The sequence below is a fragment of the Salvelinus fontinalis genome, chromosome 21 (assembly GCF_029448725.1).
Source record: "Salvelinus fontinalis isolate EN_2023a chromosome 21, ASM2944872v1, whole genome shotgun sequence".
Lineage (NCBI taxonomy): Eukaryota > Metazoa > Chordata > Actinopteri > Salmoniformes > Salmonidae > Salvelinus > Salvelinus fontinalis.
The window spans coordinates 36,274,594-36,294,137 of NC_074685.1; the positions used below are offsets into that span (position 1 = coordinate 36,274,594).

The 19,544-nt window shown below is 41.1% G+C and overlaps 1 protein-coding gene across 3 annotated transcripts in view; it reads right to left on the minus strand.

Annotated features, from left to right (window-relative positions):
• Positions 1-1,559: 1,559 nt before the first annotated feature.
• LOC129818807 (contactin-associated protein-like 4) overlaps positions 1,560-19,544 on the minus strand; it is a 224,462-nt gene continuing 206,477 nt past the window's right edge. For 2 of the 3 annotated variants that reach the window (XM_055875057.1, XM_055875059.1), the window contains 5 exons: positions 14,802-14,935; positions 11,736-11,823; positions 6,391-6,609; positions 5,847-5,918; positions 1,560-3,539 (listed from right to left, as the gene is read on the minus strand). In XM_055875057.1, coding sequence (XP_055731032.1) covers positions 3,340-3,539; positions 5,847-5,918; positions 6,391-6,609; positions 11,736-11,823; positions 14,802-14,935 — 713 coding nt within the window. In that variant the 3' untranslated portion in view covers positions 1,560-3,339. The remainder of the gene's footprint in view (positions 3,540-5,846; positions 5,919-6,390; positions 6,610-11,735; positions 11,824-14,801; positions 14,936-19,544) is intronic. The other variant, XM_055875058.1, reaches the window with a different exon arrangement.

Below are 19,544 nucleotides of genomic sequence, written 5' to 3' on the forward strand. Positions count from 1 at the left end.
TAATAGCCTACAGTTTTCTTAACAGTTTCACCATAGTTTCTGTGTACCTCACTGTCTTTCTTTATAACTTTACTTTTAGGTATATCAGACTTCATTTCATGCAATTTCTGCCCAGACAAATTGACACAAGTAATTAAGCTACTACGTTCATAAATGGAACTTAATTTATTGTTAGTGTAACTGATCTGGGCCAACAGTATGTTTGAATGCACTGCTTACTGCGCTCTGGCTTCGGATCTGCGTTGTGTTGTGGTGCGTGTAGATTGACTGGACACGGGACACACTGCTAGTGGTTCTGGTCTATTATTACTGGGTGAGATTAAAAACCTACAGTGAATAAATGCAGTGCAAAGCAATTACATTAAATGGCAAGCCTTTCCATGCTGCACACACCTCTCCTCAGCAAGCATCGAAGCATACTCATATAATACATTTGTTAGAAAACATGAAAAGTATTTCATTATCTTAAGTACTATTATTCAAAAGTAATCAACAGTAATATTTTTGATAGCTACCAGCATAGCTACTAGCTAGTTACAAACTAGCTAGCTATCTACTAGCTAAGTAGCTAGTGAGGATCAGCGCTAGTTCGGTCCAGAGCTAGGTAGCTACTAGCTACGCCCTAGACCAGAGCTAATTAGTGCAGACCAGAGCTAGACCAGAGCTAATTAGTGCGGACCAGAGCTAGCTAACTACTAGCTACATTTTGTATGAGAGCTGGACCAAAGCTAGCTAGCTAGCTATTAGATACACCCTGGATCAGAGCTAGTGCAGACGAGCGCTCTTAAGCTACTAGCAACACTCTGGACCAGAGCTAGTTAGTGCGGATCAGAGCTATCTAGCTAGCTACTGGCTACACCCTGGGTCAGAGCTAGTTATTGCGAACCAGAGCTAGCTAGCTACAAGCTATGCCCTAGACCAGAGCTAGCATGGACCCGAGTTACTAGCTACTAGCTATATCACTTTACATTAGTATTTAGCAGCTACATACAAACTACTAACAGATTATTAACGTGTTCTTACCTGTTCATTGCAGTCTTATTCCCTTGTTGTTCAGACTTTACCGTTATTTCAGCACTGTAAACTGAAGTGCTACCGAGTCCAGCTAACATTGCGAGCAGAACAGGCAATCCTCTCCTCTTTACCTCCCTGCTTTACTCTGTGCCATTGTTCGAGCCTGAGCCAAATGAAGACACACTAGTGTTTTATATTTTCAATTTTATCTCGACAGTTCGACTTTCATCAGATGTCTTCTCTTCTTCTCTGTCAGCGTCTCACAGATTATTTTCCTCTGATTATCCCCTTGCTACCTGTGAATCACTATGCCAGCTGACCTGTCTGTCTGTCTGTCTGTCTGTCAGGCAAACCAAACCATATATTTTCATAAAGATTAGCATATAAAAAAAATATGAAATACTTCTCCTGCATCATCATTAAAAGGAAGGTAACAATCAGACAGAACATTTTAGAGCGAGCCTTGTGTTTTGAGTTCTGGTCAAAGATTTTCTGAGAACTCGATCTGTTAAAGGGGTCTACTTGCGGGAGGTAAGGAAGCGGTGTTTAAATGGTAATGCTTTATTTTTGTCCAGGATAATGCAGAGAAAGCACATAAAATTACAGGTAATGCTTGCAAAGGAACTGTCTGAAGTACAGAAAAGCCCCCCCCCAAAATGAAAAATCATACATACTGTTTGGAACATAATAAAGTATTAACATACAAGTTTTGTCAGTGAAATTTTCGTTATTTTCATTTGTTCAATGTTCATTGCTATGCAGGGTGCAAATTGTAGGGGGGATGGGGGGATTTCCCCCCTTCTGCTTGAGTCATACCCATTTCTAAAGGGTTATATGTATTTTGGTAGTTTGGTTTGATCTGATGCTTTTACTGTAGTACCAGAGAAACTTGGTGTGCCATATTGTAAATATGTAAATACACAGTACTATATGTGGAGTGTACTTTAGAGGGATTCTGCATGGCTCAGACATGTTAACACTACATGAAGCCAACATTCATCAATATAATAGCAAAATATTTTCAACTCAATAGTCCAAACATTTATTTTCATCTTCATAACCATACTGCAGGTACATATAAATCCCTCTAGTGTATTTTATTATCATCTTTTAGGTATTGTATCACCGGAGAAGAATATTAGACAGCGATTGTTATAAAGACATTCATTAATTCAACATTTACATTTTTAAGAATATTTACAGTCCCATGAATAACAGTATCAACACCTTTCAATATCAATATCATTAACACGTCTGTGTCATATCACCAGTACCTATACTGAACAAAAATATAAACAAGACATGCAACAATTTCATTGATTCTACTGAGTTACAGTTCATATGAGGAAATCAGTCAATTTAAATAAATTCATTCGGCCCTAATCTATGGATTTCACATGACCGGGAATACAGATATGCATCTTTTGGTCAAATACCTTTACAAAAAATGGGCCTCACAATGGGCCTCAGGATCTCTTCACAGTAATTTGTTGCATTCAAATTGCCATTTGATAAAATACAATTGTGTTCGTTGTCCGTAGTTTATGCCAGCCTATACCATAATCCCACCATCACCATGGAGCACTCTGTTCACAACGTTGACATCAGCAAACTGCTTGCACACACAATGCCATACACATGGTCTGCGGCTGTGAGGCTGGGTGGACGTACTGTAAATTCTTCAAAAGTTATTTTGGAGGCAACTTATTGTTGACAAATTAACATTCAATGCCAATTGCACACTCCCTCAAAACTTGAGACATCTGTGGCATTGTGTGGTGTGACAAAACTGCATATCTTAGAGTGGCCTTTTATTGTCCCCAGCACAAGGTGCACCTCTGTAATGATCATGCGGTTTAATCAGCTTCTTGATATGCCACACCTGTCAGGTGGATGGTTTATCTTGACAAATGAGAAATGCTCATTAACAGGGAAGTAAACACATTTGTGCACAACATTTCAGAGAAACAAGCTTTTTGTGCATATGGAACATTTATGGGCTCTTATTTCAGCTCATGAAACATGGGACCAACACTTTACACATTGTGTTTATATTTTTGTTCAGTGTAGTATATAAAAAACAACACCCAGTAAAACAAGAAAAAACAATACATGGACGAATTGATAGAATATTTTTTTATCTTCTCCACATTTTGGTCAGCCATCTTGTTTTGACAGTTGCTGAGGGTCTTTTACTGCATGTGTGTGTAATGCACTGTGAATGTAATTACTGTCTCTAGGGCTCGGAAGGCATTTCTGTACTTCCTTAATCAGATTCACTGGATAAGTCCAACATTGAGAAGGTCCGGGGGTGGACAGATGGAGCTATATGAAATACTCCTTTTGGTTTTCACTTAGTACGTTCTGTGAGGTGGGCTCGCTGTGGAAAGGGTACTCAGGACTGTCTGCCTCAGGTTTGATGCTTTTTGGTTCTTGGCTGTGGAACGTCTCTTTCCGTCGATACAGGAACCTTACCATTATTGCCAGCGCAGACAGAAGCACAAATATCACCACAGCAATCACACCTGCAGAGGAGTACAAAACATTGAGTTAGGAAACAAGAAAAGGGCACTTATTTCAAATAAAAATGAATTCACATTCACTATTCTTTATGTTGTTACAGAAAAAATGCACATAGACAAGAGAAGAGGTTTTTTTGGAGAACACTAAAGAATTCTAACTAGCAACCAATTATGATAATTTCACATTGTCTAACTGTGACATCTGCATGGGTTTCAGAAGCAAAGACAGAGAAAGCACAGTGGCTTTGAGACCACATGAATGCCTTTCTCAACTCCAACTTTTGATCTGTGAAATCTGTCTATGGCATGGGAGCCTTAACAGAAAGAATATGCCAATTTATCCTGTGGGTATTTCATTGCTATTACCCAGCCTCTCTGATTTCTGTTGCTAATCTAAACTCTAAAAGGCATTACACAAGCTTCTGAAAGCCGTAGTTCATCTCTGTGCAAGGCACGGCACAAAGACATCCAGTTCAATTCTCGCAAACGTAGCAGGCATTCATTTCATAAACCTTAGCTACAGTCCTTGTACACTGCTATGCTATGCATGGTGCATTTCATTATCAAGAGAAAATGATATATCTTATTAGGAAGCCAGAATACGGCCAGACCCAATTTAATGGTATATTACAGTGGTTTTAAAATGACAAAGTATTTGAAGATAGCGGTAAAAAGTTCCTTAATCAGCAAATAATTTATTTAAACGTTTAATTAGTTTTGGTGTCCTTTGTGCATTTGGCACTGAATCAGCCTGTATAAGGACGACTTTGAACTGCTTTCTACATTCCAGCAATTGTAACGGATGGGAATTAATCAACCTTGACTTTGAATCTGTGGCGATAGTCGCTTAAAAGTTTTGTGATGTGATGCTGCAAATATGCCATATCAATTGCTGAAATATTTCATTTATTTAATTAAAATTGGAATTATACAGTGTTGTCTCTGAGAAAAACAAATACAGTGCCCTCTGTAATTATTGGGACAGCGAAGCATTTTTTTCTTATTTTGGCTCTATACTCCAAAAGTTTGGATTTGAACTCAAAACATGATTTGTGTTGAAAGTGCAGACTGTCAGCTTTAATTTGAGGATATTTTCATCCATTTCGGGTATAGAAATTACAGCACTTTTTTGTGCATAGTGCCCCCATTTTAGGGGAGCAAAAGCATTGGGACAAATTCACTTATATGTGTATTCAAGTCGTAAAGAATTAAGTATTTGTTCCAATATTCATAGCACCCAATCACTACATCAAGCTTGTCACTCTACACATTTTTTGGATGCATTTGCTTTTTATTTTGGTTGTGTTTCAGATTATTTTGTCCCCAATAGAAATTAATGATAAATAATGTAGTGTCATTTTGGAGTAACTTTTATTGTTTATATGTGTTTATTGTTTTTATGTGTTTATAAACACTTCTACATTAATGTGGAGGCTATCATGATCACAGATCATCCTGGATGAATCGTGAATAGTGATGAGTTAGAAAGTTACAGTCGCACAAATATCATACCCCCAAGACATGCGAACCTCGCACCATTACAATAACAATGTAGGTTAGCATTTTTTGAGGGGTATGATATTTGTCCATCTGTAACTTTCTCACGCATGATGTAATTTCTAAACGGTTCACCAAATGTGGATGAAAACACACTCAAATTAAATCTGACACTTTAACGTTAGTCATTGTTTGATTTCACTTTTCAAATATATAGTCAAAAGAAGAAAGAAATGCTTCATTGTCCCAAAAATGAGCCCTGTATCATCAACATTCTCTATTTTACATTTTTCATTTTTTATCCAATTTCGTGGTATCCAATTACAGTCTTGTCTCATCGCTGCAACGCCTGTACGGACTCGGGAGAGGCGAAGGTCGAGAGCCATGCGTCCTCCGAAACACAACCCAACCAAGCCGCACTGCTTCTTGACACAATGCCCACCCAACCCGGAAGCCAGCCGCACCAATGTGTCGGAGGGAACACCGTACACCTGGCGACCTGGTCAGCGTGCACTGCGCCCGGCCCGCCACAGGAGTCGCTAGTGCGCGATGAGACAAGGATAGCCCTGCCGGCCAAACCCTCCTTAACCCAGACGACGCTGGGCCAATTGTGCGCCGCCCCACGGGCATCACAGTCACGGCCGGCTGCGACAGAGCCGTGACTCGAACCCAGTATCTCAGGTGGCACAGCTAGCACTGCGATGCAGTGCCTTAGACCACTGCGCCACCCGGGAGGTCCAACGTTCTCTATTTATGTTGTTTCACTAAATACAACTATGGTTTATTATGACATGAGAAACACGTTCCTGTTACCTCCAATCAATGCAGAGTCACTCTTGATTGCATTAACTATAGGCTCACCAGTACCTACTGTACCTGAATGATCTACAGCAGAGAGAGATACACAGAAAGAGAGACAGAGGAATAGAGAGCGAGAGACAGCAGAAAAAGAAATAGAGGAGAAAAGAAAGGATAAAAAAGACAAAAGAGAGAGAGAGAGGGAATCAGTAACAGAAGTCGTCGTCAGTCCATGCAGGGTTCATTTAATACTACGCCCTCAGTCATAAACTGCATGAGGATGACCAAATGAGAAATCTCTCTCGTACAAATGAATGAACTAATCTGCCACAGTGTAATCAGTTTCATTCTCAGTTAATGATCAAGGAAGATGGTGTACGTATTAAATGGGCCCTTGATAAAGTTTGAAAAGCAGTTCAGAAAAAAAGTGTCGATTCTCAAGTGGAGTTATAGCGAAACAAAAAGCCCTCAAACAGAAAGCGAGAGAGAGAGTCCTGCCCTTCACCAAAGACTCCACCCACCAGAATAGCTAGGGAGAACTTGAATCCTCCCCTGTTACCTGATAGGGGGTGTGTGGTTTCGGCTGGGTAAGGATTGGCTGGAGATGAGGAACCACAGGTGGACTCAGCTAGGGGTCCTGTCACTATGACTGGGCTGGTGTTTGGGTAGAGTAGCGCTGCCTTCAGTGGAGTGATGGAGTTAAACTGGACCACCGACAGACAGCCACTGAAACCCAGGGAGTTCAGCCTGGCAATCTCCGGATCCAGCTCACCAGACTCTTAACACACAAACACATACGCATGCACGCACACAAAAAAGCAGAAACAGTCAGTGAGATCGGGTATAGTGATCAGTCTAGGGTAAAAGTAGTAGGATTCACTGCTCTCTCAGCGTATTATTGATTGATGTGGCAGATAGTCTACTTCATTGACAGCTAACAATAGCTGCTACTCACCCTATGGACATGTTCCCCCCACACCCCCCCCAACGGTCACTTACCTTACATGCCGCTCCTCCTAGGGACATCCTCCCCCCACACCCCCCCCCAACTGACTTTTTCTCTGCCCCCACCCCAACGATACTCTTCACTGTTGCAGTTGTTAATATGTATATTATGGATGTTTTTCTTTCAGTTGGTCCCCACACACCCTCAATGGTCATGCTGCTCCCTTTATGGTCACCCCCCCCCCCCCCCACAACAGTCTTTAATCTGCCTCCACCCCAATGGACATTTATTTATTAATCACTGCCACAGTTGTTATGATGTATTATTTTAACTCACTTAGTCCTGCATGTTCGAGCTCAGAGCCTAAGAATTTCACTGGACACTGCAATCACACATGCAACTCTGCACATGAGACTATTAAACACTGTGAATCTGAATCTAGACACGAAGAAGATAATGAGAGACCCCAGAAACACTGCCCCCCATTTGACTGATTTGGATCCAGTGAAACCCTATGTTTGCCAGGGAAACTGGGTCACTGTCTCTTCCAAATGACCAATGACTAGGAATTTAATGATGGGAATTTGCATGGTTATAAGTGCGCTTAAAATGAATGGGATGGAAGGCAGTGAGCTGCTGGCATTGTACAGCATCACGTTGTATCACACTGCTACTGTATCCTGAAGGTATCCTCCTTTCTTACAACAGGCAGATAGCTATTTCTTCTCAGTCAGACCTCATCGATATTCTCTCATCTTTCTCTGTCCTTCTCTCTCTGCCTTTATCCCCTCTCTCGCTCTTTTACTCTCTGAGTGATTCTCTCTTTATCTCTCCCTATCTCTCTCCCTTTCCCCTCCCCTCTCTCTCTTAGTCTCTCTGTGACTCTCCCGTCTACTCCTCTCTCTCTACCTTTCCCCCTCTCCTACTCCTCTCACCCTCCCCTCTGCATTCATTACAGGTCAATTTGTTAGCGTGATTGATGACAGGTGTTGCTGGGAAGGACACTGAAACCACTTTCATGCCAGCTCTTTGATCCTGATATGACACACAGACTGCAGCAGGGGTGGAGGGGTTAGAGAAGAGCGAGGACCTGGTCACGTGTTAACATGGTTCAGGTCATCTGAGATACACTACACTCCCACAGAGCTCTGTGTGTGTGTGTGTGTGTGTGTGTGTGTGTGTGTGTGTGTGTGTGTGTCAAATCAAATAACAGTTGTATACCTTACCATGAAATTCTTACTTACAATCCCTGAACCAACAATGCAGTTTTAAGAAAAACAACAGTTAAGAAAACATTTACTTTGTCAACTAAAGTTTAAAAAAGTAACACAATAAAATTACAATAACAAGGCTATATACGGGGGTACCAGTACCGAGTCAATGTACAGGGGTACAGGTAAGTCAAGGTAACTGAGATAATATGTACATGTACAGTAACAGTCAAAAGTTTGGACACACATACTCATTCAAGGGGTTATCTTTATTTTTACTATTTTCTACATTGAAAAATAATAGCGAAGACATCAAAACTATGAAATAGCACATATGGAATCATCTAGTAACCAAAAAAGTGTAAACAAATATTTTTTGGGTTGAGATTCTTAAAAGTAGCCACCCTTTGCCTTGATGACAGCTTTGCAACCTTGGCATTCTCTCAACCAGCTTCATGAGGTAGTCAATTGGAATGCAATTCAATTAACAGGTGTGCCTTGTTCAAGTTAAATATTTATTTCCTTTTTAATGCGTTTGAGACAAACAGCTGTGTAGTGACAAGGTCGGGTGGTATACAGAAGATAGCCCTATTTGGTAAAATGCCAAGTCCATATTATGGCAAAAACAGCTCAAATAAGCAAAGAGAAACAAAAGTCCATCATTAGACATGAAGGTCAGTCAATCTGGAAACTTTTAAAGTTTCTTCAAGTGCAGTCGCAAAAACCATCAAGCGATTTGATGAAACTGGCTCTCATGAGGACCGCCACAGGAAAGGAAGACCCAGAGTTACCTCTGCTGCAGAGGATACATTTCTTAGAGTTACAAGCCTCAGAAATTGCAGCCCAAATAAATGCTTCACAGAGTTCAAGTAACATACACATCTCAACATCAACTGTTCAGAGGGGACTGCATGAATCAGTCTTCATGGTCGAATTTCTGCAAAGAAACCACTACTAAAGGACACCAATAATAAGAAGAGACTTGTTTGGGCCAAGAAACACGAGCAATGGACATTAAACCGGTGTTTAAAATGTTACATTTTTGGTTCCAACCACTGTGTCTTTGTGAGACGCAGAGTGAGTGAATGGATGATCTCTGCACGTGTGGTTCCCACCATGAAGCATGGAGGAGGAGATATGATGGTGTGGGGGTGTTTTGCAGGTGACACTGTTAGTGATTCATTTAGTATTCAAGGCACACTTAACCAGCATGGCTATCACAGCATTCTGCAGCAATACACCATCCCATCTGGTTGGCGCTTAGTCCCACTATCATTTGTTTTTCAACAGGACAATGACCCAAATCACACCTCCAGCCTGTGTAATGGCTATTTGACCACGAGGGAGAGTGATGGAGCGCTGCATCAGATGACCTGGCCTCCACAATCACCCGACCTCAACCCAATTGAGATGGTTTGGGATGAGTTGGTTTGCAGAGTGAAGGATAAGCAGCCAACAAGTGTTCAGCATATGTGGGAACTCCTTCAAGACTGTTGGAAAAGCATTACAGGTGAAGCTGGTTGAGCTGTCTTTAAGGCAAAGGGTGGCTACTTTGAAGAATATAAAATATATTTTGATTTGTTTAACACTTTCTTGGTTACTACATGATTCCATAAGTGCTATTTCATGTGTTATTTCATAGTTTTGATGTCTTCACTATTATGCTACAATGTAGAAAATAGTCAAATAAAGAAAAACCCTTGAATGAGTAGGTGTGTCCAAACTTTTGACTGGTACTGTAGGGAGGGGTAAAGTGACTATTCATAGATAATAAACAGCAAGTAGCAGCAGCTAATGCAGGCATTAATGCAAATAGTCCGGGTAGCCATTTGATGAATTGGTCAACAGTCTTATGGCTTGGGTGTACAGTAGAAGCTGTAAGGAGCATTTTGGACCTAGACTTGGCGCTACCGGTACCGCTTGCCGCGAGGTAGCATAGTTAACGGTCTGTGATTTGGGTGACTGGAGTCTTTGAAAATGTTTGCGCCTTCCTCTGTCACCCACTGTTATAGAGGTCCTGGATGGCAGGAAGCTTGGCCATACGCACTACCCTCTGTAGCGCCTTGTAGTCGGATGCCGAGCAGTTGCCATACCAGGCAGTGATGCAACCAGTCAGGATGCTCTCGATGGTGCAGCTGTATAACTTTTTGAGGATCTAAGGACCCATGTCCTTGGGCCATGTTAGCTTGTTGATGATTTGGACACCAAGGAACTTGAAGCTCTCGACCTGCTCCACTACAGCCACGTCGATGTGAATGGGGGAGTGCTCGGCCCTCCTATTCCTGTAGTCTACGATCATCTCCTTTGTCTTGACCACATTGAGGGAGAGGTTGTTGTCCTGGAACCACACTGTCAGGTCTTTGACCTCCTCCCTATAGGCTGTCTCATCGTTGTCGGTGATCAGGCCTACCACCGTTGTGTCATCGGCAAATTTAATGATGCTTTTGGGGTCGTGCTTGGCCACACAGTCGTGGGTAAACAGGGAGTACAGGAGGGGATTAGGCACGCACCCCTGAGGGGCTCCCGTGTTGAGGATCAGCGTGGCAGATGTGTTACAGCCTACCCTTACCACCCGGCGGCAGCCTGTCAGGAAGTCCAGGATCCAGTTGTGCAGGGAGGTGTTCAGTTCCAGGGTCCTTAGCTTAGTGATGAGCTTTGTGGGCACTACGGTGTTAAACACTGAGCTGTGTGTGAGTGCGCGTGTGTGGTGTGTGTGTGTTCCAGAGAGCAGACCCCTTAGCCCCACATGTCATCATAGCCCAGAGCTATACTGGATTATTCCGATTTTAGACTAATGGAGCGTCTTGAAAGGTCAGAAAGAAGTCAAGAACAATGTCACAGTAGCTACTGCATGACTTTGTTATTGTGACATTCTTGACATTGTCACAGATGAATTGAAATGGTTTGCATCTGACATATACTGTAGGTTGGCCAAGTATGAGAGCATTGTTTTACTTGTTTTGTTTGTTAAAATGTTTCAGAATGCACTTGACTGTATCTGCTGTATGTTTTTCATCTGCTCCTTTCAATCATTCCTCATTACTATTGAAAACAGACGTCCTACTTTGAAGCAAATACATTGGCATTAGACCTGCATAAAGTGCCCTATTTCTGAAGCAGGGGATAGACAACATCAATGCATCAAACCGATATTATTCAGACTTTAAGTAAACAGACATGCACCAATCATGAATTTTGCACCAATCATGAAATCGAATTTTGATTGCCTGACTGAACAAGCAATACTGTAATACATGTGCATTTGCCCCAGCAGTTTATCATCCTCCTATATAGCACTAAAATGCACATAATAATACATAATGACTCCATCCATATTTTTATTTGATATAAAAGCTTCTGGTGAGTGGGATTGTAACCAGCTCTTTAGTTCTGTGTTCGAGAGACACGGACCACACACCTTTTAACATTCTTTATTCAATGGCTTTCTCCTTCATCATTTTAATAATCCTGTCGTACAGATGTAGGATATTAATTTGAGCCAGTTTTCTACAGCATAAAAATAATCATGCAGCAACAGGAAATGTGAATTATTATGTGGATTGTAATTAATGACATTATTTTGTAAGGGTTTTCATGAAGTCTGACATTTTAAAGTGGAAATGACAAACATTTGAAGCCTTTTTTAAACTTCGAATACACTAGAAGTTTGCATTTCCTGCCGTGCAGGAAAATTCTCAGCAACAAAAGAGTGATCAAATTAAGATCCTACATCTGTATAGTTCTCACCTTGCACTTTCCCAAGGACAACTGACTTGATAGCATTGAATTCTGTATCAGATGTGAGATTGAAGTCTTCCCTTCTGTGCTGGTCAATCTATAAAAAAAAGCAAAATAAAACCTGTAAACACTTTGTTGAATAGTCAAATTGGGGATTAAAAAAAAGACAATTTACACTTTCATGTTTCAGATGATGGAGAATGTACTCTTCCATTTAGAGGGTTTTAATTAAACCCTGCTCTTCAAAGTACTTTAAACACATCATCGCTTGGCTGTTCAGTCTCTGCCATTCAATTAAAGAAGGAAAATAGTGCTAGAGCTTGGACAGATTTTCGAGTTGAACTTACATTATTGAAAATGTGATTACTACTCAAAGCTTACACTAATTGATGCAGTTTAGCTAAGAATGCCAGACAGTAGCTTAACAAAATAGATTTTTTTGTTGAAGTAGTCAGACTCGAACATGTTGTTGGGTGGTCAGAAGCATGGAAGTAAACACTTACGAGTGTTGTCCACTATGAGAATAGTTGTCACGCCCTGGCCTTAGCTATCTTTGTTTTCTTTATTATTTTGGTTAGGTCAGGGTGTGACATGGGGGATTTATGTGTTTGTCTTGTCTAGGGGTTTTGTATGTTTATGGGGTGTTTTCTTGTCTAGGTGTTTGTATGTCTATGGTTGCCTAGATTGGTTCTCAATTAGAGGCAGCTGTTTATCATTGTCTCTGATTGGGAACCATATTTAGGCAGCCATATTCTTTAGGGATTTCGTGGGTTATTGTCTATGTGTAAGTTGCCTGTGTCTGCACTTTTCGTATATAGCTTCACGTTCGTTTTGTTGTTTTTTTGTATAGTTTGTCAAGTGTTCTTCGTTTCGGTAAATAAATAGAAGAATGTATTACTATCACGCTGCGCCTTGGTCCTCCTCTCTTCCTCCATACAACGAACGTGACAATAGTATGGAAGTCTAGTGCATTACAATATTCCCACATATTGGACTTGCACTCTTTCATTACGAGGTGTATAAATGGGGTGTCTAAATATGCGTGTTTGTATGGTCTTGCCGTTACAGTTGGATTTCTGTACTGTAGTTCAAATCCTCACAGAAGGGTTGATCCCTGGTTTTAAAAACACTTTACCTGGATTGTTTCAGAAAATACCCAGCAAGCCATGATCTTCAATTTGTAATGAAGAGTACTTAGTTAAGAACATTACACTGTAATTAAAAATAGCTACGGGTGCTGCAGTGGGGTTAATATCATGTTAACTAGAGTGGCATGTTCCGATCACATCAGGGCAAGAACGAACAGAACTTTGGAATGATCTAATTAATCATGTTTACTATATATGGGGGAAAAAAACTCAATTTGCCGTCCAAATGTGTCTTTCGAAGAATTGCTGAGAAGAATGGTGACCAACTTTGGTGTTACAACTCATGAAATTTAAAAACATACTCTGCCAGTCTCCTCACAGATTTCAACCCCTCGGGAAGACTACTGTACGTTTAAACTTCTAATGATTTCTCTATACTCTTCTCTTTCCTATTCCTTTTTCTCCTCCCTTTCTTCTTCAGAGTCATTCATGTTGCCTGAAATGTCTTTATATTGTGAATGAGTGTGCCCGCTTAATGGCTGAGAGTTGGAATGTGTCTGCGCATTCTGAATAAGTACAGCTCTGCAGCACAGCCTAGGGTTTTCGCTTACTGTGATGTTGACAAAGGACTTTGACTTCATGATAGCTGCAGTCTTAAGAAGCAGAACTACTGTATGCAAAACCTGCAGCACTCTTCATCCACTATACTCACGTTGTATCACATCTCACTGTATATCTAAATCTGTTGGGAGTGATGTTCTGTTATTTCTTAATTACTTTTACTGACCACGACACAGATCCCACACTGCTAACATGTATACACTTACATTTACACCTCAGCAGTTTAGACATTGTGCATATAGACATACTTGTCTGTACTTGCCTCTTGCTGACTTTCAAAAAGAAAGTGGTTCTGAATCTTTGTAGGTTATGCTACATTCTATTACATTTTGCTCTGCTTGCATTACCTCTTCATGGGCAACCAATCATCAGGATATGCTCTTATGAATCTTCCCAAGTACCCCTTGTGGACAGGTCAGGTATCCCAAGTACTAGCACCCTGCGAGAGAACCATTGCACTAAGGTACAGTGCATTCGGAAAGCATTCAGACCCTATCCCTTTATCCAAATTTTGTTACGTTACAGCCTTATTCTAAAATGAATCAAATATATTTTATCCCTCATCAATATACACACAATCTCCCATAATGACAAAGTGAAAACAGGTTATTAGACATTTTTGCAAATGTATTACAAATAAAAAACAGAAACCCTTATTTACAGACACTACCGTTCAAAAGTTTGGGGTCACTAAGAAATGCTCTGAGACAGGATTGTGTCGAGGCGCAGATCTGGGGAATGGTACCAAAACATTTCTGCAGCATTGAAGGTCTCCAAGAACACCGTGGCCTCCATCATTCTCAAATGGAAGAAGATTGGAACCACCAAGTCTCTTCCTAGAGCTGTCCGCCTGGTCAAACTGATCAATCGGGGGAGGAGTAGCTTTGGGACAAGTCTCTGAATGTCCTTGAGTGGCCCAGCCAGGGCCTGGACTTGAACCCGATCGAACATCTCTGGAGAGATCTGAAAATAGCTGTGCAGCAACGCTCCCCATCCAACAAAAAAGAGCATGAGAGGATTTGCAGAGAAGAATGGGAGAAACTCCCCAAATTCAGGTGTGCCAATCTTGTAGCGTCATACCCAAGAAGACTCAAGGCTGTAATCACTGCCAAAGGTGCTTCAACAAAGGACTGAGTAAAGGGTCTTATGTAAATGTGATATTCAGTAAAAAAAAAAATCTAAAAACCTATTTTTGTTTTGTCGTTATGGGGTATTATATGTAGATAGATTTTAGAATAAGGCTGTAATGTAACAAAATGCTGAAAAAGTAAAGGGGTCTGAATACTTTCCGAATGCACTGTAACTGCTGAGTATGTCTTTGTTTTGAATGAGAATAAGTTACATTAATAGTGACAAAATAAATTACCTGAACGCTGACAGTCTCTGATATCCTCCTGATGGAGACTCTGTGAAGTTGTCCATTGGCCAAGTTCCTTATGCTGGTCCTGAATACCTCAGCATCTCTACTGTTCTGCAGCTTATATTTAACATCCAGGTAACCTTCAGGAGATATAGAGACACAACTTGAATATACAGTAACTTCTATTTAACGTCCAGGTAACCTTCAGGAGATATAGAGACACAACTTTAATATACAGGATCTTATATTTAACGTCCAGGTAACCTTCGAGAGATATGTGAAGACATAACTTTAATATCACTTATACATAACATCCAGGTACCTTTCAAGAGATATATCAAGATCAACTCAGCAAAAAAATAAACGTCCTCTCGCTGTCAACTGCATTTATTTTCAGCAAACTTAACAAGTGTAAATATTTGTATGAACAAGATTCAACAACTGAGACATAAACTGAACAAGTTCCACAGACATGTGACGAACATAAGTGGAATAATGTGTCCCTGAACAAGGGGGAGGGGGAGTTAGGGTTAGGGTTAGGGTTCAAAAGTAACAGTCAGTATCTGTGGCCAAAAGTAACAGTCAGTATCAGCTGGCAAATCTGGTATAATCCATGAGGAGGAGATACACTGCAGTACTTAATGCAGCTGGTGGCCACACCTGCATTAAGTACTGCAGTGTATCTCCTCCTCATGGATTATACCAGATTTGCCAGTTCTTGCTGTGAGATGTTACCCCACTCTTCCACCAAGGCCCTTGCAAGTTCCTGGACATTTCTGGGGGGAATGGCCCTAGCCCTCACCCTCCAATCCAACAGGTCCCAGACGTGCTCAATGGGATTGAGATCCGAGCTCTTCGCTGGCCATGGCAGAACACTGTCTTGCAGGAAATCACGCACAGTACGAGCAGTATGGCTGGTGGCATTGTCATGTGGGAGGGTCATGTCAGGATGAGGGAAGAGGATGTCTTCCCTGTAACGCACAGCGTTGAGATTGCCTGCAATGACAACAAGCTCAGTCCGATGATGCTGTGATACACTGCCCCAGACCATGATGGACCCTCCACCTCCAAATTGATCCCACTCCAGAGTACCGGCCTCGGTGTAACGCTCAATCCTTCGACGATAAATGCGAATCCGACCATCATCCCTGGTGAGACAAAACCGAGACTCGTCAGTGAAGAGCACTATTTTCCAGTCCTTTCTGGTCCAGCGACAGTGGGTTTCTGCCCATAGACGACATTGTTGCCGGTGTTCCTGGTGTAACTCGGGCAGTTGTTGTTGCCATCCTGTGCCTGTCCCGCAGGTGTGATGTTCGGATGTACAGATCCTGTGCAGGTGGTGTTACACATGGTCTGCCATTGCGAGGACGATCAGCTGTCCATTTTTTCTCCCTGTAGCGCTGTCTTAGGCGTCTCACTGTATGGACATTGCAATTTATTGCCCTGGCCAAATCTGCAGTCCTCATGCCTCCTTGCAGTATGCCTAAGGCATGTTCATGCCGAAATGAGCAGGGACCCTTTCTTTTGGTGTTTTTCAGAGTCAGTAGAAAGGCCTCTTTAGTGTCCTAAGTTTTCATAACTGTGACCTTATTTGCCTACCGTAATGAAGCTGTTACTGTCTTAACGACCGTTCCACAGGTGCATGTTCATTAATTGTTTATGGGTCATTGAACAAGCATGGGAAACAGTGTTTAAAACCCTTTACAATGAAGATCTGTGAAGTTATTTAGATTTTTACAAATTATCTTTGAAAGACAGGGTCCTGAAAAAGGGACGTTTCTTTTTTTGCTGAGTTTATAACTTTAACATCACATCTATAAAACATCCAGGTAGGTAACCTTCGAGTGATACAGTCGCTAGTGAAAGTCTACACACCCCTAAACATTTTCTCATTTTGCTGCCTTCTTAGCAACAATTTGAATGTTCCTGAGTGGTTTAGTCTTAACATTTCCTTGAAAATCAGAGACAACATTTGAATATTGCTGTCCATTAATGATTGCCCACCAAATGTACAACTTGAACAATTTTGAGCATACGTATGGTACTAGGTGCCAGGGACATCGGTTTGAGTGTGTCAAGAACTGCAACACTACTGGGGTTTTTTACGCTCAAGAGTTTCCTGTGTGTATCCACCACCCAAAGGACATCCAGCCATCTTGACACAACTGTGGGACGCATTGAAGTCAACTTGGGCCAGCATCCCGGTGGAACACTTTCGACACCTTGTAGAGTCCATGCCCCGACAAATTAAAGCTGTTCTGAGGGCAAAAGGGAGTGCGGCCCAATATTAGGTAGGTGTTCCCAATGTTTTGTACACTCAGTGTAGAGACACGTTTAATATCACTTCATTATAACACCCAGGTAACCTTCCGAATTATATAGAGATATAACTTGTATACCGTAACAATCAAAACCACGTGGCCCTTTCCTGCTGTCAAATTACCTCGTGGCCCTCATGGGTGGGATGTTATTAATATATTTCTAAATGTCATAATTAATAAACATTATCTCCAAAACCTGCTGAAAATCTGGTGTTTCTATGTCAAGCGGTTTTTGTATATTATAGTCTTCTGTGATGTATATAAAGTGTAATATTGGGATGCAAACTCAGAATTTTATACATTTCAACTCTTTATCTGACATGATACAAGTCTTCTTTTTTTAAGTCTATTACCATGTGCGTGTGGTGTATACTTTTGTGTCAAAGGAGATTTGTTTAAGACTTCTAAGAAACAATCTATGTGACCCGGATTTAGCCCACTGCAGTAAAAGGTTAAATGCAGACAGTGACAGACATGTAACACCATCAATGTCATTAAAATGCAGACAGCCACTGAACAATATCGCTACCATGTGGGGAGCATTTACGACGTACCCGGCAAATTGTTGTTCATACTGTAGCATTTCAAGGAAATTTCCTCAATGTTCAAGGCTACAGTGACTGATTTCATAACATAAGCCAACAAAGCATTCAGCTACTAAGAGGATGAATCTCTAATTCCCTATCAATAACAGAGATATTAAATCAAATGTATTTTTGTAATTTGGAAGGAATTAGGTATCCGAGGGGCTCTGAGTAATGCACGGCTGTGTTGGTGGGGGCGTCAGTCATCTCAGAAAAACAAACATTCACATTCACATTCAAATGAATGGGGAGATTGGAAATGTCTTGCGCCTCTTAAGAGAACACACCCTCGTTGACGCTGCTGCACACAAATGATCACTTCATACAAAGGTGGAATTGTACACTTTAAGCAGACAATGTATTTGTTATTTGAATATATACATATTTTTTTTTACACACATCCAGTAGAAAAACAAATATTTGTAAGGGCTAGAATAGACAAACGATTTGCGCAATAGGACACATGAAACAATTCTATTAAATAAGTGTGAAGGACCCATTTTTAGATTTAGGCAGAGGTCAATCGTATCAGATAGTTCACAATTACTGAGGCACTGTAAGGTTAGAAGTATTTGAGCCATGACATGATTTGTACCATAGGACTAAGAAACTATTATATAACTGGAGAGGGACCGTTCAGATTGTTTTATTTTTTATTTAACCTTCATTTAACTAGGTAAGTTAAGAACAAATTCTTATTTACAATGACGGCTTACCAAAATGCCCCCTGCGGGGACAGTGGTTGGGATTAAAAATGTAATTAAAATTAAAATATAGGACAAAACACACATCACGACAAGAGAGACACCACAACACTACATAAAGAGAGACCTAAGACGACAACATAGAAGGACAGCAACACATGACAACACAGCATGGTAGCAACACACCATGACAACAAGATGTTAGCAACACAACATGGCAGCAGCAAAACATGGTAGCAGCACAAACATGGTACAAACATTATTGGGCACAGACAACAGCACAAAGGCAAGAAGTTAGAGACAGCAATACATCACACGAAGCAGCCCCAACTGTCAGTAAGAGTGTCCATGATTGAGTCTTTGAATGAAGAGATGGAGATAAAACTGTCCAGTTTGAGTATTTTTTGCAGCTTGGTCCAGTCGCTAGCTGCAGCGAACTGAAAAGTGGAGCGACCCAGTGATGTGTATGCTTTGGGGACCTTTAACAGAATGCGAATGGGTGCTGTATGTGGAGGATGAGGGCTGCAGTAGGTATCTCAGATAGGGGGGAGTGAGGCCTAAGAGGGTTTTATAAATAAGCATCAACCAGTGGGTATTGCGACGGGTACACAGACATTACCAGTTTACAGAGGAGAATAGAGCGCAGTGATGTGTCCTATAAGGAGCATTGGTAGCAAATCTGATGGGGTGCAACCGTTGAACTAAGCTCATGAGGCATTTATGTTCTTCAAGAATAAATGGTTACATATCATTGATTTACAAGTCCAAACATGAATACAGCAACTGCTGATTGCCCCTTTAAAAAATATATATTTTTGTACTATCCTCTCACTGCTCCTGAGAGGTCTTGTTTGTGCTCTCCTAGAAAGACAGACAAAGCCTTAACAATTTACTGTGCATGAATTGAGAGGCAATAGTGTCTGACAGGCCTGGTGTCTACGGGGACTTGGAGACTCAAATGAATCCGAATGAATTCTGTTAAAGGTGCTAGTGGAAGGAAAGGAGCAGCCAGATTAGGACCTGCTTTCTAACGATGATCTCTCTCTCTCTCTTACAGTTGCTGTTAATAACCTTTCTAGATGTAGTAATGTTTAGTTCCAAAATGACAATAGATGTACACCTTCGCGTTACTTGATATGT